The 23669-nt window shown below is 38.8% G+C and overlaps 2 protein-coding genes across 2 annotated transcripts; one reads left to right on the forward strand and one right to left on the reverse strand.

Annotated features, from left to right (window-relative positions):
- Positions 1 to 1543: 1543 nt before the first annotated feature.
- ABHD13 (abhydrolase domain containing 13) lies at positions 1544 to 9742 on the reverse strand. Its single transcript, XM_082482886.1, has 3 exons — positions 9653 to 9742; positions 7911 to 7946; positions 1544 to 2983 (listed from the first exon to the last, which is right to left on the reverse strand). The coding sequence occupies exon 3, from the start codon at positions 2946 to 2948 to the stop codon at positions 1935 to 1937; it is 1014 nt and encodes a 337-aa protein (XP_082339012.1). The 5' UTR covers positions 2949 to 2983; positions 7911 to 7946; positions 9653 to 9742; the 3' UTR covers positions 1544 to 1934.
- Positions 9743 to 10625: 883 nt separating this feature from the next.
- Positions 10626 to 14058, forward strand: LIG4 (DNA ligase 4). The gene has a single exon (XM_082498528.1). The coding sequence runs from the start codon at positions 10677 to 10679 to the stop codon at positions 13197 to 13199; it is 2523 nt and encodes an 840-aa protein (XP_082354654.1). The 5' UTR covers positions 10626 to 10676; the 3' UTR covers positions 13200 to 14058.
- The last annotated feature ends 9611 nt before the right edge of the window (positions 14059 to 23669 follow it).

A 23669-nucleotide genomic window follows, 5' to 3' on the forward strand; every position in this document is an offset into this window, starting at 1 on the left:
GACAACTGGAAGGCTGAGGTAAGCTTTGGTTTCACTCAGATTTAAAACTATGCTCTGGTCCATGATTTTAGGTCTACAGATCCAAAAAGGTCTACACCTTTTTCCTATTAATTCTAAGAAAAACCTTAATAATAGTATGCCAAAAGATACTTAGAGAAAGCAGCAACTTCTGGTATGTATGTGTTTATTAAAAAAAAAAAAATAAAAATAATCACATTTCAGTAAAGATGTATCACCCTATCTATAAAACGCTGACAACTATTACCCACGTGTACATAAGACCTGTAACTTCATGTAATGAATTTTAGGAGGCATAACCATTAAGGCACCAGTTCAGGAAAGCAGTTTTATTCAACCAGAGAACTTAAGCACAAGCTTAAAATACCACTGTCCATCAGGAAACAGATTTTAAGTGTGTGCTGCAATGCTTTTCTGAATTGGGACAACATGGCAGAAAAGTTTATTTAAGGATTCCAATCCAAAGGGCATTTGTACAGATTGTGTGGAAGATTTCCCACAATTCATTCTTCCCATAAAAAAATATTTTGAAGGGGCAAACTATCAACTGCAGTAAATGAGAAATTAAACCTGCAGCCCTCCAGTACGAAATGAGCTAACAGCATACAACTTTGATACGACTACCTAGGATAAAACCACCTAAAAACAGTAAAAAAACCCCAACCAACCAAAAACCAACATTGAGTCAGAATCAAACTCTCTCATCTTAAGTATAGATGGCTATGAAATGGTGAGAGACTAGCTTCAAAAATTCCAGGCGAGCTAAAAAAAACTCACTTCTGCTGATGCTTAGGCTACTTCCACATGGTACAACAGAACTTGAAGACCTTCTGCAAGCAAATGGGTAAAAGTGTTAAAATAAGTTTAGTCTCTTTCAGACTAAGTTTAGGTGTACCAAATTTAATGCACTGCTCATTCCTATTATCCTTACTGTAACAACTGTATACATTTATCTCTAATCATGTGATCATTGGTAATTATTTGGATGTTTCTTTTGGAGGTATAAATAATGGGCACAGACATGTAACTACACCAGCCTAAAAATCGAACACAAATACATACTTTTACCTTGTGTGACAGTCCTTTCTGTCACACCATCCACTCTGCCTTGGGAAATCCCACCTCAAATGCACAAGCAAACTAATACCAGCAAATAGTCTTCCTGTACAGAGCCTGGGTTGCAAAGGAGCTTTTTGAAGGCTACTTCTATTTTCTATGAAAAAAACTGCCTGGGCAAAATCCTGAAGCCATGATGTTTAGGCACACACAACTTGACGGGCACTATTATAATACAAATAGTAAAATGAAAACAGGGGAAGCGTCTTTTCCTCTGGAGTTGCAGTTTGAAATATATATGAATGCATAACCATAAAAAACAGTAATAACCCAGGATAGTATACCTGCAGGTATACTCTACCATTAATGTTATTTTATATTTAGCACATTAAAGATTTCCCACCTTGCATAATATAAAATTTCAAGGAATAAAACACTAATCTCATGCATGGCACACTTCTAAGAGAAACAACAAATCATTGTGCTAACCATGACTGTCCAAAAAGCTCACACATACAGCAGTGAATACTGAAGAGCCTTCCGTTGTTCTAAACTAATACATTCTGTACTACTTTTGTAGCAAGTTCCTTTAATAGCATCCGTTGTACATATCAAACAAATGCAATATATGGACAGAGATACCAAAAAAGTACAAGAAAGACAAAATGGTTCATTTACAATGCTGCAAATGTAAAAGTTATCTGGAACATCTTAATAAAGCATCAGACCTCTCCAAGTTTAATTTCACTCTTTAGGCAAGTACAGACATGACATACATTTAAAAATGGACATTCTTTTACCACTTTTCACAAATCAAGGTACAGTGCAGGTACTCCCCCCACCCTAAAGAAGAATATCAATTATATTATTGTTACGTTAGATGATGTTTTCGCCATTTCTTCAGGGGAGTGACTCTTTATTACTTCTTTGATGAACTGTTCAAGTGCAGTGAAATAACCCTGGCACTGCCAAGTGTCATTATGAGTTCCATCAGGAAATATCGCCAATCTCTTAGTCCGAGCTGGGGATAATTCATAAAGTTGCTTCATCATAACTGGTGGAATTAACTGGTCAGACAACCCAGAGATGAAGAGAGAAGGCATTCTGCACTGAGAGATTTTTCTGTAGGACAGAAATTTATTTTTGTAGCACCATAAAGGAAGGTATCTCATTGGAAAGAATGAAAACAAAGTGCTGGCCATGTATGGGATGCTAAGAAAAGTGTTCTCCACCACGATGGCAGAAATCCTATGGGAATTTTCAGAAGCTAAGTGAATAGCTACTGCTCCCCCCAAGGAACGGCCAAAAAGAAAAATTTTTGTTTTATCAAGATCAGACCGAGTCATCACATAGTCTAACACAGCCTCAGAATCTAAGTACAAACCTTCTTCACTTGCTTCTCCTTCACTTTTTCCATACCCTCTATAATCAACAAGAATTAAGTTTACTTTCAGGTTTACCAGCATTAACAAAGCATTTGGCAACCTGTGGCCAATGTTGCCTGCATTCCCGTGGAAGTAAATGATGGTTGGAGAATATGCTGCATTGTCCCCTGTGTATCTCAGCAGAATAAGATTGAGAAGAACTCCATCTTTGGTTTTGATGAAGATATTTTCATGTGGTATACCGGTAGGCATAGGAACATAAAGGCGTGATGAAGAGGGCTGTTCAGGAAAGTAAAGCAGCACATCCTGGAATTTATATAATATGCCTGCTATTGATACAAATATTAATATAAGTAGTATGATGCCGCCGTACAAGTGAAAAGTTACTATCAAGGGTAAAAGACAAATACGGCAGAGACTCCAAGACCAGCAAGCCAAAGCTAGTAGCCATCTTTTAAAAAAGGTCCAAAGCATCCATGACTTTTCCATTGTAGAAGTCAGTGATCTTTTACTCCAAGTAAATCCTGTAAAAAAAAAAAAAAAACACAACAACAAACTTATAAGGATAAATATAGGGGTAAACAAATTAAAAAAGAGAAAGGCAGTGATTTAAGCATTCATACTTGCAGAAGATTACTGGCAAGTCGATATATTAAAGCATAAACATCAAACTTGGTGGCAAACTCCCTTTGAATTTTTGGAAACCATTAACTTCGTAATACAAGCAGAAAAACAATCATAAGGAAAAGGTTTTAGAACTCTTCAAAATCCCATTTACGTTATTTCAGCAGGCAAGGTCCATCAGTAGCACTACAAAATTGGTTGCCTGGGACCATAATGACTTATGTTTTCCCTTCAGTCTTCCCTAATGACCAACAGAACAACCATACAGACCATATCACCAGTTTGTCAAAGCTCCCCATATAAGTAATTCTAGAGCCCAGAGAACACAAAAAAATCCCTTATTTCCAAGTTGCTACTGATTAAGGCCAAGAGGAGCACTCAGTAAGCCTATGCACTTCACTCTGCAACCAGTGGAGAGTCACAATGTACACAAGGTCTGCAATCATTTAGTAGCTGTGGTTCAGCATCTTGAGCAACTGTGATTACAGAGCAACATATAAACTGGTCAGAAGAGAGAGACCCCTCCACAGTAAATGCAACTACAATGTGGTATCTTATGACAGCTGTTTTGCTATATTTAGATTGGTTCTGATTTATAATGTTGTTTCTCCACTGCCAGATCAGTAATCCATATTAAATCTTTAGCTGAATGAAAGATCGTATCATCAAACAAGACCATTGAAAACAGTCAGCTAACTACATTATTCTCTGATCAATGAAAAGCACAACTGCTGAAAAGTCCAAACATAAAAACAGACTCATGACAAAACACATACACACAGAATAAAATGAGGTGAGTGACGTTAATGATACTGGATTAAATCTTCTTTCCAACCATATGAGATAGTTATGGCTCACAGCATACACAGAATCTCCCACATTATTCACTGCTTGGTTCAAATGTAAAATGGAAATAGGCAAAAACTGCCAAACCCACATAAGAACTACAGTAACCATTCAGTGGCCACTGAGTTGGCTAGTCATACTGCCTGGAAGTGACAACACAAGCTCGCTTGTTTGAGAACAACACAAGCTCACTTGTTTGAGAACACTCTAAGTTATATAGTAGATAATAATTAGTTTAGACTCACTCAAAGTGATAACCTCCAAAAATGATGTAGCGCAGTAAGAAGCTAAATTAACTCCAAAGGAGTCTGACATGCAGAGATGCATCCAAGCATTCAATTAAGTCACAGGACCTACACCAAAATAAGCTGTATGGCCTAATACTACTGAAGAGGGCTGCAGCTGCACCAGCCATCTTGGTAGGATTGAGTGATAAAAGGCAACCTCTGCAGTAACAGCCTTTGCACTCCACAAATATGATAAGCACCCAATATGACCAGGAAAAGCTGTTATCTCTAATTATTTTATGCATCAATTAGACATAAGTCAGAAATAAAGATAAATCTGTTACATCTTAAGAGTCACATATTAACCAGAGGCAACGTGAAATTAAGCTTTTATGTAGTGTATCTACACCAAATATGTAAAACTGGTGAAATACAGTCTAGAGAGCAGTTATCCCAACTTTGTTCTCTTATTTATGAGCTCACATTCTATGTCCACATCCAAGTATGCACAAATATTGTCTATATGAAAATTTAATTCTTGTGATCCATTTCTCTAGCAATGAAGTCACAGTAATTATGAAACACAGATACTTTAATTTGTAAGAAAACTTCCTAATGAAGTTGACAAACATTTCCTGCATTACATTTCAAGACTATAAAAACATTGATAATGACAAGTAAAACCACTCTCCCTATCTATGCTATTCAAAATTTTGCTGACTTTCTTACAAAATGAAAGAGACTCCAAGAATGCTTTCTCAACAAGACGTTGACAAAAGAGACACATCATTAAAAACAACTACTAAAAACCAAATAAGTCATGCAAATTTTATTTAAGGTGATGAAGTTTTGCAGGTGCCTGTCCCAGATACCCTAAGGATTGCTATTTGAAGACCGATATTCACAGTTGATTTTATAAGCCACATTAGCTTCATTTGTGCACAGCTTCCTATTTTCATTTCAGTAGGATAGTATTATCAAAATGTTATACTACTGAGATACTGCTGCTGTGTGATTATTTCTGATATACATATAGGTAGGTATAAAAACTTTGCTATTGGGAGTTACAAAACGAATGCATCATAAAACTAGAACTCAACATATGGTAGTTAACAGGAAGGGTAAACTACACAACCACAAATGTTTCATACTCACCTACATATTTAAGTAAAGCTGACTACTCTGCACTAATGAACTACATGACTATTAAAGTTTTCTTCCCAGCTATGTGAAACTTCACTAGTTCCATCCATTTCCAGGCTTGAACCAGACCATGCCTCTTACCTCACATCTTACTGCAAGATTTGTTAGCTAGAAAACTGAGATACAAGTTTCTCCTAGGTTCTTCCCTGCCTCCTTCCAATACCAATTGAAAGATCACTGCAAAGGAAAATTATGGTTTCCCAAACAAGCACACAGGCCTAGAAGAGACTCTAAACCAAGCCAATCCAAGCTCATTTGCACTAAAGCTACAGACCATGCTTTCTATGGAGCACCAAGTAGCAGGCCTTCCAAACATTATCTTGTTTGACCTGAAAAGTAGATGATACAAGCCTAACCATATTTCCACTTAGAGAACATAAATAAAAAGGGTAGGCTAACAGTAATTTTCACTGAGTGATAAGGTGTTCCTCAACACTTTTTGAAGTGTATGAGATTCAAGACTGTTTAACACACTGCAACACTACACGCACAAAAAAAAAAAAAAGAATAAAAATCTCAGTCTTCATTTCCCATTACTGTTGTACTGGATGGGAAGTTATAAGCCTTTCAAACAGCTTACAATCTAACATCTTATGACACAAAATCTCTATGCTGAATTATGATGAGCAGGTGTTGTGATTCTCCTGTATCTCTAATTCTTGTGCCTAATAGGATGCCAGAATAATCAGGGGAGAAGAGGATAGGGAAGGAAAGGGAGAACAATATATTTAGACTTGGATGCCTGAGCTGGTCAACCTGAGAAACAGAGTGGACCCATCAACTAGACAAGCCTGTTTCTCTTTCTAGACAAGACTACTTTGTTCCTAGACTATAAGAACTGCTTACAGACTTGCTCCATAACTGTCTGATGTCCCAGTTAAGGCAAGAAGCATGCATCCCTTTATGCCTTCTAAAGAACTTTTTAATCCTTTTTTGTCATCTGCAAATATGACTAGTTATTTTTTTTTTTTAATGGCTGACTGTTTAACAGGATATCTGTTATATTGCCTTCTACTATTACAAGTATCACAGCTCTACACAGAGATGGCATGAAATATCATCTATGTACTACAGATGAAGACACTGGAACTGAGGGAAGTCAGCAAGTTGGCCTGTGGCACGCTAGTAGAAGTTCTATTTCACACAGGGAAGTAAGGTTTCTGTACAGGTTTTCTTTTCAAATCTCCTAGATAAAACATTAACCCCTTGGAAATCATTCTTGCTTCACAATAAAAAAAAAAAACAAACTTTTTTTTTTTTTTAAGGAACACGATATTGCAGCACTATATTTCAAGTAATTGTCATAACTTCACCAATGACAAGGTTGTCCTATAATAAGAGGTCACATCCCATTTTACAGCATACACAGCAACAGCATTTTATAACTGCTGATTATTTAAACGAAGTTAGGCTATGAAAACAAGCGTAAGGGAGATTTCTTTAAAAAAACCTTATCATGGAAGTCAGTGTCTGTGACAAATATAGTCATCAAGAGCAGAACTATATAGTTTTATCTGGCAGATGTTTTCCTTGTTAATTCTTACATTAATGGAAATTCCTACATAAGCTGTTCTTGTTCTTAGCTACTCTTACTTACTAGAAAATAATTCCTAACAGTTAACAGGAAGGGAGACCGAGTAACTTAAATTCTTTACTTCTAGTTCAATGTTTATTAACCTCCAAGTACAGAATCTACCTCATATTTCTCCAGACAATATGAATTCAGTTCTCCCGCATTCTCCTCACAGATAATGTTTTCTTAGTCACAAACGTGATTAGAGGTCTTTAGCATCTATGTGCTTCACGTTTCCTCCTGTCCTGCTGATAACGCTGCACTAGAAAGGCTAGCCTTTGTGAATGCTGGTGGTTCCTACAAGTGTTTTTTTGATGATGCTTGTAAACTTAGGACACAAGTAGAAGACAAGACTGAAATACAAAGTTATATTGTGGAAACTATTAACATAGAAGAAAAGCAACATGGCCCAATTCAACGTTAAGACCTAATGACATTAAGACTGAGCCAGACTGCTGCTGGGCCTTTGGCTTAAAGGCCATTAAAGACTAGTTCAGTTTACACAATCACAGAACTGTATTGCCTCTCAAAACAGATATGAAATTTGGAAGTGATAAGTTTCAATTTTATGCCACAAGGATATACTCATATGTAGATACAGGTGCGTATCTATACATCTCCACTGGTGAATCTGCAGTCCAGGAATTATTGCAGACCTCTACGTTCTATCAGATGAGCGACAAATCCCATAATTAAGTAACTACTGAAAATACAAGTCACTCATAACAGTAAAAATTCTGAGGAACAAAAAGTCTTTATGACCAAGGAAGTTTAATAATATTCTGCTGTGCCCTAATGCTATTCCTCAATTGTTAATGTCATTATCAACATTATAAACAATTTTTCATTGATTTTGAATGGCAATTGAAATTACTCTTGTATTTGCCACAAATTCTGTTCTATTTTTCTGTCTTTGTCTAAATTTTTAATATTAGAAAGTGCTATTTTCATACACTAATCACATTATAAAACATTTACCTTTGGATGTGATGATTTCCCAGGCTTCATCTCTGCCTGAAAGACAATTCCATTTATGAATTTTGAGTAAAATTGCTTTTGAATTACACGTAATTACTGTTAAGCTCCAGTTACTTGAAAAAAATAATTAAGAAATGCTAACAGCCGATACTCCTAGAAATTACATCTGCTTTACTGATGAAACCTTGCATATCATGTTCATGCTCCTATCAAGCTCAGCTCGTTTGAAACATCTGATAAACTTGAAAACAACATCTTACAATGACGTTCAAGAATCACATCGAAATGTCCTGGACTATACATACAACACACAGTATAAAACAAATAGTGCGTAACAAAAAAGTTATGATAGATTTACATTGCCTCCTTAAAGCTGGTAGTGTATGAGAAGCTTCAAAGTTAGCACTAAGAAGAGTACTCAGGTGTTTAATGGTTGCATTAATGAGAAAGAGCTTTAAAAAAAAAAGTTAGTTTTAACACTCACTGCAATCTTTCAGATTTCACAGTTTCAAAACAAACAAGACTAGATATTTGGACACATTTCTTAAGAACACAGAGAAATACCTGAAGACATCTGTTTCTTTCTACTGCACTTACACTCCACCTCCTCCAGACAAAGACAGAATTTACACAAGCTTTACATTTATTCATATTTATTCAGAAGACTTCTGTAGGTAGAAATATTAAGTCCTCAACTGTAGAAAAAATAGTTTCAGTGGGGGAACTAATCTGGAAGAAAACCTACAAGTTTAGTAGGAACAGGAAAAATAAACTTTCTTGGTACTAAAATTCTACAGACTCCCATTTAAAAAAAACAAAACAAAACAAAAAAAACCCAACCAACCCAGCTAAGTAGCTACTCCTACGCAAGGAAAAAGCAGAGTAAGAACAACTAAGTGTCAAGACATTCAAGGATTCTGGCTTTTAAGATCAGCAAGCCACCTGTCTTAATTATTTCAAACAGCAAACTTCCACAGGTCTGCATCCAGTGGTACATATTCATAACTGAAAGCGTTTTCCCCTTAACTCTCACTACACTTTCCCTCCCGACTGACAAATCTTAATGAACCTTACATGCACATCTTGAATTATGATGACACAGTGTAAAAAAACCAACACAACAACAACGCAAGGACTATTATCATATTAGAGCCTTAGCTTTCTAGCACACACAGGCTCCTAAAACATATTACTTTCCAAGCACGTTAAATTATTTCCATCTTTACCCGAAATAAACATCCTGCTCAGCCTTTTCATTATATTCACTTAGCCCATTAAGCCACGCTAAAGTTATCATCATCTGCCCCATCTTCTACAAGCATCCTTGTTTGCAGAAATTGTCCCATACAGCAGCTGAGACAAACGAAACACTAGAACAAGATCATGCTGCAGAGATGCAAAAGCTGTCCCAGGGTTCCGCAGGAAGGCACCCGAAGGAACTTTTAACGGCGCTGCCAAGGCAGCATTCCCTTGGCAGAGACGTCCCGACAGGCCGGCACAGGAGCCACAGAGGCCCACGGGACAGCACCCCGCCTGCCACCCGCTCCCACCCAGGGAAGGGCCGCATTTAGTCACAGCGGAACCCCAAACACCAAATCAAAACCAGATCTGCCGCCCGGCCGGCCGACCCCCCGCTTTCACCCCCGCAGCCGCGACCCGGCTCCCGCCCGCTCCGTCCCGGCCCTACAGGGACAGGATGGACATGGACATGGACCCGGCCCCCGGGGCAAGGCGACACCCACCCGCCGCATCCTCCCGCCCAGCCGCCACCGCCGGCGGTGCCTCAGGCCAGCGCAGACCCCGACGCGCAACTTCAGCCACCGCTCACTTCCGAGACCGGAAATCACGCCCGCCACCACTTCCACTTCCGGGTCAGGACCCGCCCGCCCCTCCTTTTTCTCCGTGCGGCGGTGACTGCGCAGGCGCGATTGGTGTGACCTTCACCCCCTCCCTCCCACTCTCCCCTCTCTCCACTGGCTCCACGTAAGTCTTCTCTGGGAGCGGCCGTTCCTCCTTACCCCCGTCCCTTGAGAGCGGCCTCGGAGGACCAGGCAGGGCGGGCCCGGTGGGTCGCCTCAGCCGCTGAGTGAGCGGCGGGAGCCGGTGGAGGAGCTGCCCGATGGGCGGGTGGTGCGAGGGCGGGCTGTGCTTTGGCGGGGGGGAGAGGAGAAGATCGGTTTCTGGGTGGTGAAACTTCGGCCTGCGAGAGCGGCATCAGGTAGAGGAGAGAAGGAGAAGACAGGAGAAGCGCACCCCTCCTGTCTATGCGGGGTGCGCTTCTTCTGTCTTCTCGTCCTCTCCTCCACCTGATGCCCGTGTGGCAGCCTGGCTGCTGAGTTTCACCCCTAACTCAGGGTGGTGGTACCAGCTGGTGACCCATAAGTAAAGATAACTGTTCCATCCTCATTAGAAAAAATGAGAAAAAAAATCATTAAATCCTACTTAGAGATGCCTTTTTCAAGGCAGACTAATGTGGAGGCGTTTTCTTTCTCTACAAATATTTACACTTTTGTTGTTGTTGTTGTTGTTCTTAGTAAAAAACGGGCTCTCATGGCTTCCACATCGGCTTCTCAGCCTTCTCCTAAAAAAACAGTGGCCTCTCACGTGCCTTTTGCAGATCTGTGTTCTACTCTGGAGCGAATACAAACGTGTAAATCGCGTCCAGAGAAAACCAAGTATTTCAAGGATTTCCTGGATTCCTGGAGAAAATTCCATGATGCTCTTCATCAAAAAGAGAAAGACATCACAGATTCTTTTTATCCAGCTATGCGACTTATTCTTCCACAGTTGGAAAGAGAAAGGATGGCATATGGAATTAAAGAAACTATGCTTGCGAAGCTGTATATTGAACTGCTTAATTTACCAAAAGATGGAAAAGATGCTGCAAAGCTTTTAAATTACAGAACACCTGCAGGCTCACGTGGAGATGCTGGAGATTTTGCAATGATCGCATACTTTGTGTTAAAACCTAGAAGCCCAAAACAAGGCCGACTGACAATAGAACAAGTCAATGAACACTTAGATGCAATAGCTAGTAATAATACTGCAAAAAACAAGGATATGTTAAAGAAAAGTCTTCTTCACTTAATTACCCAGAGCACAGCACTGGAACAAAAATGGCTCATCCGGATGATTATAAAGGATTTAAAGCTTGGTGTCAGTCAGCAAACTATATTTTCCGTTTTTCATCCTGATGCTGCTGAATTACACAATGTCACAACCGATTTGGAAAAAGTTTGCAGACAACTGCATGATCCCTCCGTCTCACTTAGTGATGTTTCTATCATGTTGTTTTCTGCCTTTAAACCAATGCTTGCTGCTATTGCTGATGTCCAGCAAATTGAGAAACAAATGAATAACCAGATATTCTACATAGAAACTAAGCTGGATGGTGAACGTATGCAGATGCACAAAGATGGAGATGTGTATAAATATTTTTCCCGAAATGGGTTTGACTATACTCAGCAGTTTGGCTCTTCCCCCCTTGATGGTTCATTAACGCCATTTATTCATAATGTATTTAAGAGCAACATACAAAATTGCATTCTTGATGGTGAAATGATGGCTTACAATCCTGAGACACAAACCTTTATGCAAAAAGGAAGCAGATTTGACATAAAAAGAATGGTGGAGGACTCTGATCTGCAGACCTGCTTCTGTGTGTTTGATGTATTGATGGTTAATGATCAGAAGTTGGGCCATGAAGTACTAAGCAAAAGATATGAAATCTTAAGTAGCGTATTTACCCCAGTAACGGGCAGGATACATGTTGTACAGAAAAAAAGTGCCAGATCAAGAAAAGAAGTAATTGATGCTTTAAATGAAGCAATAGATAACAGAGAAGAAGGGATTATGGTAAAAGATCCCATGTCCACCTACAAGCCTGACAAACGTGGGGAAGGCTGGTTAAAAATCAAGCCAGAATACGTCAATGGGTTGATGGATGAACTAGATCTTTTAATTGTTGGTGGTTACTGGGGGAAGGGCTCACGTGGTGGAATGATGTCTCATTTTCTGTGCGCTGTTGCAGAGACGCCCCCTCCAAACGAAAAACCTACTGTTTTCCACTCTATTTGTCGTGTTGGCTCTGGTTATACCATGAAGGAATTGTATGATCTAGGTTTGAAACTGGCTAAACACTGGAAGCCCTACCATAGGAAGGACCCTCCTTGTAACATTTTATGTGGAACTGAAAAACCTGAAATGTACATTGAACCTTGCAACTCTGTCATAGTTCAGATCAAGGCAGCTGAGATAGTTAACAGTGACATGTACAAAACTGACTGTACTTTGAGATTCCCCCGAATTGAGAAGATAAGAGAGGACAAAGAATGGTATGAATGCATGACTTCAGACATGTTAGAAGATCTCAGAAGCAAAGCAGAAGGGAAGCTGGCATCTAAGCACCTTCATATAGATGAGTATGATGAGCCACACGAGAAAAAAAGGAAAACTGCGTCAAAGGTGAAGAAGGTAATTGGAATAGCTGAGCAATTTAGAGCTCCTGATCTTTCTAGTGTAAACAAGGTTTCAAATGTATTTGAAGATGTTGAGTTTTGTGTTATGACAGGAACGGCGAAATGCTCAAAGTCGGAACTGGAAAGCAGAATAGCCGAATGTGGTGGTAGCGTGGTACAGAACCCAGGGCCAGACACTTACTGTGTCATTGTAGGAGCTGAGAATGTCAGAGTGAAAAACATCATTGCTTCCAACAAATACGATGTGGTGAGGGCAGAGTGGCTCCTTCAGTGTTTTCAAACCAAAACGCTGGTGCCTTGGCAGCCAGCCTTTATGATTCACATGTCTCCCGACACAAAAGAACATTTTGCTCGTGAGTATGATTGTTATGGAGACAGTTACACAGCAGACACAGATGTTGCACAACTCAAGGAAGTGTTCTCAAGAATGAAAGACAGTAAGTTGATGACTTTGGACATGATTGCGGAGTTAGAAGAACGTTATTCATGGAACAGCTGTCCGCTCAGTATATTCAGAGGAAACACTATTTATGTGGACTGTTATGCTGTTATTAATGAGCCCGGAACCAAAATCCATGGAACAACACTATCCATTAGAGCTTTGGAGCTCCGTTTTTATGGTGCAAATGTAGTCTCTCACCTTGATGAGGGTGTCTCCCATGTTGTTATAGGAGAAGATCATTCCCGGGTAAAAGAGATGAAAATACTCAGGAGAACATTTGGGAAAAAATTTAAAATTGTATCTGAGTTGTGGGTAACACAGTCAGTGGAGGAAGGAGTCCCAAAGAACGAAAATCAGTATTTAATTTAAAGTAGTTTTTAAGCCTGGAGCAAAAGCATTCTTATTGGCATGATTGGACTTGAATGTTTTGTGGTTGCCTTAAATTTTTTGTGTGTTTCCATGTCTGTTTAAAGCTGGCTCTGGCTAAAGAATAACACTGTCTTGTTGAAATTAGAGGAAGGCTTTTAATTATACTGTTGCAGAAGCAAGAGGATGCTAAGCCATGTTGGAGGAGGAAAAGAAACGCCACCAGACAAATAATGTAAGCCTTTTATTTCACAAACAGGTCTCAGGAGAGATCTAGTATTTTATGTAAGAGAATTCCTAGCTTTTAACGGTGCTTACCTCCATTGTTCAAAGTGAAGACAATAATTTACTATTTTATGGAGATTCTGCTATTTAACATATTGTTTATTTATCGATTTACGATCACATTCATGTTTTTGTAGAATTGTTTTGTGTATTTGCTACAGAATTCAGTGATTTATAAACCTTGTCTGTATTATTTTAATTTGTTTACATTGTTTTTAGCAGGGCCCCACACAGCCTCAGTAGCACTTTAGTTTTAGGATATTGCACTGATCCCATGTTTCTTTGTATAAATAACCATGGGAAAACAGAAACTAAACTTCTGATTGAGGTGCTAATAAATTAATAATGACCTATATATCAGTAAAATGCAAATCAATTACTTTAAAAATTGTAATGAACTCCTGTGCTCGTTACAGTTAAACCATGAAATGCTAGAGCTAGGCTTTTACACTTAACAATTAGTTTTATCTTTCAAAAAATCTTTCATAAACTACTTCAGTTGTGTAAAATTAATTTCTAAATACCCAGTTCAATGTATATTTTTTTCAATTACTAAATAAAGTATATTTTTAAAGTCCGCATGGTATGTTTTTTTTAGTGAGGGTTATAACTCTTGAAAAAACACGAAATGTAGTTTCCGATTTTACTCTGTTAGATAATTCATGCATTAACTTTGAGGGGAGAAAGGTTCAGGTCTCAGTTCTTGTTGTGTCAGTACTGGTGTCAAAACCAGAACTGCTGTTGGGCTGGTCACACAGAACCAGTTTTTGGCTGACCAATGCTTTTTGTGGTCGTGTTCATGTAAAAAATTACTGTAAAAAGAATTGAGAAATGTTATATGAAAGGCTAATTGGAAGGAATTTATTCTTACCTCTTAAAGTTAGTGTAAGCATTAGTAGCTCCCTTATTATTTGAAATATACTAAATAGATAAAATGTAATAACCACTTTTCTTAAGCTACCATATAAATTGTTAAAAAGCAGAATATTTTTGTATGCGTAAAATAGTATATACTGAAAGAAAGTGCATTATTTTTCCTCTTCTAATTCAAGTAGAAAATTGATATATGTGAAATATAATACTTCAGTGTTAACTTATTTGGCTTCTGTGTAATGTCATATATTCTGCTTTATAAACTGAAAATCGAAAGAGCATTTGTCTTCATACCCACACAGATTTCTCTTAAATGGGTTTCAGTAAAATACATATTTTAGGTGGCTCTGTTTAGGAAAGTTAAGAGGGAAAAAAAGGCAAATATGAATTGCAGCTGACTCTTGAGACATTGTCAAATATCTCACTTTGAGATCTAAATGTTATTTACAGAGATGTATTTAAAAAGTATTAATTCCATGTTGTCTTTTTGTTCTCTCAAAGCTATGCAAGGCTGGGCAATCTAGAACTAGTAACTTGCCAGCAAAATTGTTACTCTTTTTACTGACCCCTCAGTACACAGTGTACTGAAGGTTTATTTTTATTTTACTTAAACTGAAGGTTTACTTCTGCACAAATGAAACAAAAACCTTGCAGATGTAGTATGCTGGTTTAGCTTTTTTTATTTTGTATTTTGCATCGGTTCTAGTTAGAACTAGAAGTTAATTGTTAATCATGCATATTTGTATGTGGCATGATGATTAGCATACTGGATAATGTCAAGCGATTTAGATGGCGTGTATCTTCTTTTGGTTACTGTTTCGCAAATTTACATTTACTTTAAAAATGTTGAATACGAAGTGCTGTACTTCATATGTTAGTGTAAAAATTAAATCTTGCTAGTACACTGGGATAATACAGGCATTGCAGGTCAGGTTTTCTTTTAAGGTATTTCTTTTACATGGTGACTCAGGTGGATAGACTGGACACAGCTGTTAGTAAAGTGTGTATCTAGACTATAAGAATGGGACAGAAGAATCCATGGATTCTCTAAGCAAAGGCATTCTCATGGAAGAACTGTAGTAACAGGAAAATAGAAGTAGGGAAGAAGTTTGTGAATCTACTTAGTTTTAAGGAAATTCTGATTTTATAGAATCATACAATAGTTTAGGTTGGAAGGGACCTTGAAGATCACCTAGTTCCAACCCCCCTGCTGTGGGCAGGGACACCTCCCACTAGACCAGGTTGCTCAAAGCCCCATCCAGTCTGGCCTTGAACACCTCCAGGGATGGGGCCTCCACAACTTCCCTGGGCAATTTGTTCCAGCGTCTCACTGCCCTCGTAGTGAAAAATTTCTTCCTAATATCTAATCTAAATCTACCCTCTTCCAGTTTGAAGCCATTAACCCTCGTTCTATCAGTACATGCTCTTGTAAAAAGTCCCTCTCCAGCTTTCCTATAGGCACCCTTCAGATACTGGAAAGTATTTTTACTGAAGGAACAAATGAAGGCTGTAAATGATTTAAAAAGTAAGAATACATTGTCCAGACACAAAAGCTTTTCTTAAATGTCAAATTAATTAAGGAGGTATGCAGAGAATTTCAGGCATGGTGTCTAAGGAGGAATATAAGACAAGATTTGTAGGTAGCGGTAAGAGCCGATATGGATCAACAGAGGGTCTGTGTACCAAAAAAAATGTTTTTTATCTATTTTGTTTGGTCTAATAAAAAAAAAAAGTTTTGATATCTAAAATTAGACATTATTTTTAGGTAATCATCATCCCTTAAAAATAGTGTTCAAGAAAGAAAAGCTGGAGTCAAAATGCTGAAACATTAACCTGATGTTTGAACTTCCAGAGACCTCCTCTGATTACAAAACATCACCCTATTGTATTTTTTACTGCAATAAACACTCCCATTTTCTTAATTACATTTAGGTCTCTGAAAACAGGTGTTTTGTAGGTGACGATTTCTTAGCTTATTTACATTTTGTATAAAGCTGATTTTTTTTTTTTTTTTTTTAAATGGGCACTTGGCTTGAGAGCAAGCCTTCCAATTTGCATTGTAATGTAAAGTTTTAAGTTTATTTTAAGATGATGTTCCCAAAGAACTGGAGAAAGAAAGAAGAGAAAAAGGGACTGTAGACCTTGCAGTTTGGGGGAAGTAGAGAAAAGGTTGGTATCGTTCCTATTCCCTGGCTTTTAACAGGCACTTCTCAAAAATGTTGCTGGCGAGGGAGAAAGAAGAGTGCAACTTTCAGGACCTGCAGTAGCAGAACATCTGGTAGGTACCCGTCCTGGCTGCAACTGTGTGTTGGTGAAAGATGGTCTGATTTCTTGAGTAGCTACAAAGGCAGTTCTGCACAGGCAATAAACTTCACAATCCCTGGGGGAAGGTTTTCCACTGTTCACTTTGTTTATTAAACAATTTAACAAAATAGGTTCACATCTAACTTCTTTCTACTCTGAAAGGCATGTACTCAAACTGATGTAGCACAGTTTTGGAATAAAAAGCCTGTGGGCAGCTTGCACAAAGTATAACACATCTTGCCAGGGAGCGATATTTTTTTATTTCTTCAGATGATTTCTCTGACTTGTCAGTGGAAACATGTGTTGACCATACAGAGCTGGTGAAATCTCAGATAGAATATACACCTCAGTTTCGCATCTAATGATGTATAATGAAAGGCTGTGCCTTGCTAATATTGTAGACATTTGTGCCAGGTATAATGCAAGTGCGAAGCTCTGTATTGCTCTTTCATACTCTTTATATAGAGATGGATGAAAATATGGCTGTTGTAAGGCAATAAAGGATGGCTCCCACCTCACGCATCTTGCCTCTGCTATCGTTATATGAGAATGTAAGAAGCCAAAATCTTAAGTAGTTGACATTCAGAAGGCATTGGAATATCGTATTGGCAAGGGCTGTTTATTCCTTGGATAACTTACTGAGTGCTTCTGATTTCACTTGTAACATGCCTGACTTATTAAGCAAACCAGTAGTATATGAATAAGCTGAAACCTAAACATATGAAGAAAAATTATTCACTGGTTGGGAAGGGTTAAGGTTGCTTTCTGGGAGATGAGTAGTTTGAGCACCAATGGGAGAGCAAGAAAGCCTTGACTAGCTGTTCGGTGTTTGCACATCAGCGCAACTTTAACCAGCCCTCTTGCTTTATTTCATTTGTTTCTGCTTGTGTCTGTACGCTGAAAATACCTAATTGTCATTCTTGCTATTTTAAGAGGCTTAAAAATATCTTATTCTTGCATTTGCAGATTGTATTTTAAATCCTGACTCTTGCAAAATGTTATACTGTTAACTGTTTAGTTATCTTTGAAGACCTGAAAGCCAATAACACTGAAGGTAACTGTGCATATATACAATAGATTACAACCTGCTGGCTGTGTGTTGAAGACACATTTTCCTAGCAATTTCACATTTAAGGAATTGTAAGTAGTAGCACTGGAGAAGCTCAATTGCATGGATGAAAAAAAGCTTCCCTGTTTTTGCTACAACTTAGCTGTAGTATTATGGTAGCTTTGGGTCTCTGTGCGACTTTGTTGTAAGTGTAGTGAATATCAGAACTAAATTCCTCCATTTCCCTCCTGCTTTTAGGAAGGTAAATTGCTGGAGAAAGAAAAGGAAAGAAGCTGTAGTGAGCCGACATGAGACACTACCTATTTTCATATACACTGTTCGTTATACATAGTGTGTATATGAAAATAGTGATCATGAAATGATCACTAACTAGTTAAATGAATACTTTAATTAGACAGGAGGCTATAAATAGTGTTTTGCATAAAATGTGATAATGATTATTGTTTAAACAGTTAATGAAAACCATCCCCTCTTAGTTAATCAATTTATATTTTCTTTGGTTTTGAAGAACAAGGATGATTCACATATTTAACCTGTCCAGCTAAATTATATCATCGATTTATTTTGCTGTTTGGCATACAGCAACAATGGTAACTTCCAAGGGAAACTTTCAGCCACACACATGAGTAGGATTTCTAGTGTACGAGAACTTAATAGATGGGCAGGAGCTCTCAGAGCCCTCAGTGCACCCGCCTCCTCCTAGGGTCTGTCCGCCTGTGCTCAAGGCCAGCTCTTCGGTGGTGTAACTGTGTTACCTTGCTCGGACAGTCGTGAAAATTGCTGTGTGCAAAAAGAGTTGTGACAAGCCTTGCTAGAGACCTCCTTTGATCAGCTTTTGTCCTATGCAACTTGCCGTAGGTGACCCTGCTCTGGCAGGGGGGTGGGGGTGGGTTGGACTAGATCATCTCCAGAGGTCCCTTCTAACCCTGACCATTCTGTGATTCTGTGAAGCTGCATTTAAGTTCAGGCCCACAGTCTTAGTCCTCACCAGAGCTATCTTGCAGCTGGGCTTGGCCCTGTACCTAGCTGATCCCAGTCTTCACCCAGTGACGACTTCCTGGCCTGATGTTGGACCTGCTTCACCGCTATGGGCTTACCTAGCCGTCACTGGCTGACCAAGTTTACCGTCACTGGGCCTGCTTTGCTCATCTCCTTGGGTGGGACTTGTATGGTGGGACTATGACATTTGTTGGTGAGGACACTGCCTCATGCCTGCCTTGCTGTCCCCTCGGCTCCCAGCACGCCTCTCCTCGCGGAGCAGCCCTCTTGCATCTCTTAATGCTAGAGGGGATTGAATGAACGAAGCAAACCCGGCTTCCTTGTTTCTCTCCTTTATGGAAATCCTCACCTCTCACAGAACCCCCTTTCCTTGTCCTTGTGATATTCATCTGATATTTAGTTGGGATGTGAACTTCTTTCCAGAACTGAATTGAAAAACCGTGGAAATCTTACAAATTTTTACCACAGTACATCTGTTTGGTGAAACACTTAAAAACTGTTGCTCAATTTTCAGTTACTGTTCCCTGAAATAGTACATCTGTATGTTTTGAAAGAGTCTGCACGACTATCTTTGAAAAGCTGAAGGTCCATTTATTCAGGTAAAGAGAAATCAGTCAAAATCTCTGTCAGCTCTGGTAAATGACAGGTAAGGTGTATTATTCGGTTTATGGCACCTCAATTTAATGATCCAGTGAGAGATTTTAAAAGGCTCTTTAGTTTGCTAGTGGGGTTGACACACTGTTTTCTATAATACTCAGTTTCAATCTTCCCGTTGAAAAAACCCACTTATTTAATCTTTCCAACCCATGTGTAATTTTAGTTTGAATTCCTTCAAAAGAGGGTCTTGAAGTTGTAAGTTACAAAATTTCTTGAAAAGGAGGAAAAATGTTCATTTGAAGGTGATTAGGGAAATGCCTTTTAACATAGTCAGTTCAACCGATCATGAAGTATCTCCAGCTGGTAACAGCTGTTGTACCACAAAACAGTAGATGGGCCTATAAAATTTTGCTGTACTACTTTTTTCTGTGAGGGGATAGGAATGCGAGAACAGTTTGTAAGTTTGAATAATTATACAAACCTAACAGTGAAGGTGGAGTTTATAGGTGTAATTAAAATGTTTTTCCATGATATTTTCTAGAAGTAAGGAAATTAAAAGGCATCTGTCTTGAAATTATTTTCTTTTAGATAAAACACATTTAGCATTTTATTGGGATGTTTTCAATGGATGTAGCTTTTCCTTTCTTTGTAATTTTTGGGAAGATTATTTTGAAAGAACATACAAGGGATGATTTCAAGTTCAAACTGCCAGCAGTGAAGTTCTTCATTTTTTCTTACAAAGAATGTAGAAAGACGTAGAATGCCTAAGAATGTGATTGTATTTGAAAACTGACACAACAAGAACGTCTCAACACGTATATTCATCATTATATTAGTGACAAAATATATTTCGAATCATTCTGCTGTTAATGCTGTGGGTCGAGGAACTATGTAAAACTGTAAAACCCGAGTTCAGTTTTCTCCTGTGTCATGTATCACACACAAAGTAAAATACAGTTCTCAGGGCTGAAGTTGCCAGAAATAAGATACCAGAGATAAAAGAAGGATTGTTACACATAAAATGAGTGTGTATGGTGTCAGGGCTTGTGTATTGCACACTCTCATCCTCAATCTTTCCCAGAATAGAATAATTTTACATAGTCCGGGTCCATGTATAGTTGTACTAGTCAGTTAAAAAAGGTTAACTATGATATTACTATCACTTTTTATAAAGTTCAAATTAGCCTTTTGAGATAGATTCAGGTATAAAGGTGGGGGTTTTTTGATAGAAGCACTTGCTCTGATTTAATTTTTTTTGTCTAGCATTATGTGGGTTTTTGCAGTATAAGACTAGCTTGGTGGACAAGAGGAGAGCACTAGATGTTGCTTTTCTCAATTTTAGGAAGGCTTTAGACGCTACCTTCTGTAATATTCTCACTGATAGCTGGTGAAGTATGAGCTAGATAAATGGACAGGGAGGTGGACTGAAAACTGGTTGAACTGTCAGGCTTGTCAGCAGCAGTGCAGGTAGAGGTCAAGAGGCAATGGACACAAAATGAAATAGGGGATTTTTTTTTTTTCTAAACTAGGAAAACACTTTCTTAATGTGAGGGTGGTCAAAGACAGGAACAGGTTGCCCAGAGTGTTTGTCTCCATCCTTGGCGACATTCAAAAGCCAATTGGATACAGCCCTGAGCAACCTGCTCTATCTGTCCCTTCAAGAGCAGAGGAGTTGGGCTAGATGACCTCCAGAGGTGCCATCCACGCTCGATTCTTCTGTGAGTCTCTGAGTCGGATCTGAACTGAAGTTTCCAGTCTAATTTCTGGTGTCTTGTGAATGGGCAAACTGTCAAATGGTGGCATGGTATACATTGCAAGCTTAATGGAATTTTTTTTTCATTTGCTGTATAACAGATATTAGTATAGCTAGCACTTTTACCAGTTAATTTTGACCGCTATGCATTAAGCTGAAGGAAAACCATAGAATTTTTGTAATCCTGTGCTTTAAAATCGATAATAAACTAATGAATCCGGTGACAAAAAAAAAAAAAAAGCGAACAACCCAAACCCAAAACCCACAACATTCCCCCCCCCCAAAAAAAAAACAACAACCAACCAAACAAAAAAAACCCAAAGCATAAACCAAATTGAATTATACTGAACGTGAACACCAAGGCTGTTCAAAGTCTCATGATAAGTGGAAAGAACTCTCTAAGCATTGTGGATAAGCTTTTAAATAATGGCTGTATCTGAAAGAACAGAAGATCTTGCTTTCAATTTGAGGTGATATGTAGTTGTATCAGTTTTGAAAGTGAAAACAGGTTCCAGCGACTTAAACTCTTTTGTCTGATTGCCCAGCCTTGATCTGGAGGTGCTTGAGTAACTGCTTCTTTCACAGAATCACAGAATGATAGGGCTTGGAAGGGACCTCTGGAGATCATCTAGTCCAACCCCCCTGCCAGAGCAGGGTCACCAACAGCAGGTTGCACAGGACGACGTCCAGGCAGGTTTTGAATGCCTCCAGAGTGGGAGACTCCACAACCTCTCTGGGCAGCCTGTTCCAGTGCTCTGCCACCCTCAAAGTAAAGAAGTTCCTCCTCATGTTTAGATAGAACTTCCTATGTTCAAGTTTGTGCCCGTTACCTCTTGTGCTATCACTGGGCACCACTGAAAAAGACTGGTAGACTTTACAAACATAAACATTACTCCAAACCACAGTTCAAGTCCCTGTGGGAAAGTGGGGATTGAAGAAATGGGGAGGATTTCTCTGTGTTCTTCCAGATGGCAGCTTCCTCCTGCAGCCAATGATATGCTACAGCCCACCTTTCCTCAACAGCCTTTGCTACAGCAGCAACCAGAGACAATGTGTTCCTTCAAATCTATGTTTTCAGCCTCTGCATCTTACACCTGCAGTTAATGAACTAACAGTCTGGTCAAAGGCAGGTGGATAAATGGGTCATGTGTGCACGTCTGTGCATAGATACGGGTATTCAAGTAAAAGACAGCAATGGATGTGTGTCTCAGTTTAGGTTTTGTGGTTGCTTTTTTCCTCTCTGTTCTCCCACAGCTCCTCCCCAGCCTTAACGTCTTTTGACTAGTGTATTATAGATTTTAACTACAAGACCTGTGTGTTGCGAAAGCAGAATGATTTTATTCATCCAGTTTAAAGCTAGTTTGCGTACCTGTATGTTATGCTTCAGTCTGTCCTATAGTATATATCAGACATAGTTAAATGTCTTTAATTTTTGTTTGTTTGTTTTTTTTAATTAAAATCCCCGAGTGCTATTGGAGTAATAAGAAATGAAAGATTATTCAAGGCAAAAATAAACACGAAGATGACAGGTGTCACATTGTTCGGTTCTCTGAACATGGTTGTACGAACAAAATGAAGAGGGCAGCCAGCTTTGTTGTTTCCGTCTAGCTGCGACTGAAACACAGCAGGAGCTCTGAGTAGACTGCCTGACATGGTGCTGTAACAGCAACCAGGGCAGAGCAGTGGGATTACACACGTTAGCAACATTAACAAAGTTAATAAATAAAAGACAGTTAAGAGAAAAAAAAAACCATAGTTTTACTCCTTTTTTTTTTTTTTTTTTCTTCCTCTGACTTGTGTGGTAACTCTAGAAGCATTTTTTTCTATATTGGTGTGTCTAATTTCTTATGCTTGATGAAGAGCTTTATAAACAGGCCAACTGCTGTGTACAGATCTCATACAGATTTCGGGCAGACACTCGGTGAATAGCATCTGAGGTGTGGTACAGGTAACACTTAAAAATTTCAGACTGAAATATTTAACTTTTTTGTAATGACTGGGGAATATAAAGGGACATCTTACCGCTAGGAAGAGACCTGAGTCTTAATAAATAATGGGACAGGAAAATTAATTTGCTGAACATGTTTTGGATAACCTGCCTTCCTGACCTGTATTTTTGGCAGACATGGTGAATTCAACCTTTCCAAAACCATGCTTACATTTTCTCTCATAGTGCATTATCTTTCAGTGTAAAATGCATTTAGAATTACATGGCATTTGTCCCTACATGCATGAATGCACATGCTTTGTGGTGGGTCATCTTTGTTTGTGAATTCTGGTCTGACTTACACAATTCTGTGGTTATGTTGGGGTGCTGAACCCTTGACCCACAGTTTGGCTGCTGCCCAGGGATGGACTGTGGCTCGGTCATGGCCCTGCTCTGGATTTCTGCTGCTTCATGCTTGTCTGTCCAGCATGGGAGTGAGCTCCAGGGATTGCATGGAGGAGAGGGAGATTTCTAAATTGGGGTATCCAAAACCTGCTAGAATACATGTAAATGTGTGTGTATATATATATATATAGAAAGAGGGATAGATCTATTTATGTGGTGCTTATGATGGCTTTCTTTTGCCCTCACTTCTTTTTCTTCTTT

Source organism: Vanellus vanellus, assembly GCF_965231255.1.
Source record: "Vanellus vanellus genome assembly, chromosome: 1".
NCBI classification, from domain to species: Eukaryota; Metazoa; Chordata; class Aves; order Charadriiformes; family Charadriidae; genus Vanellus; species Vanellus vanellus.

Coding starts and splice junctions, on each gene's coding strand:
- ABHD13 (XM_082482886.1), bottom strand. CDS start 2,948: ATGGAAAAGTCATGGATGCTTTGGACCTTTTTTAAAAGATGGCTACTA.
- LIG4 (XM_082498528.1), top strand. CDS start 10,677: ATGCGACTTATTCTTCCACAGTTGGAAAGAGAAAGGATGGCATATGGA.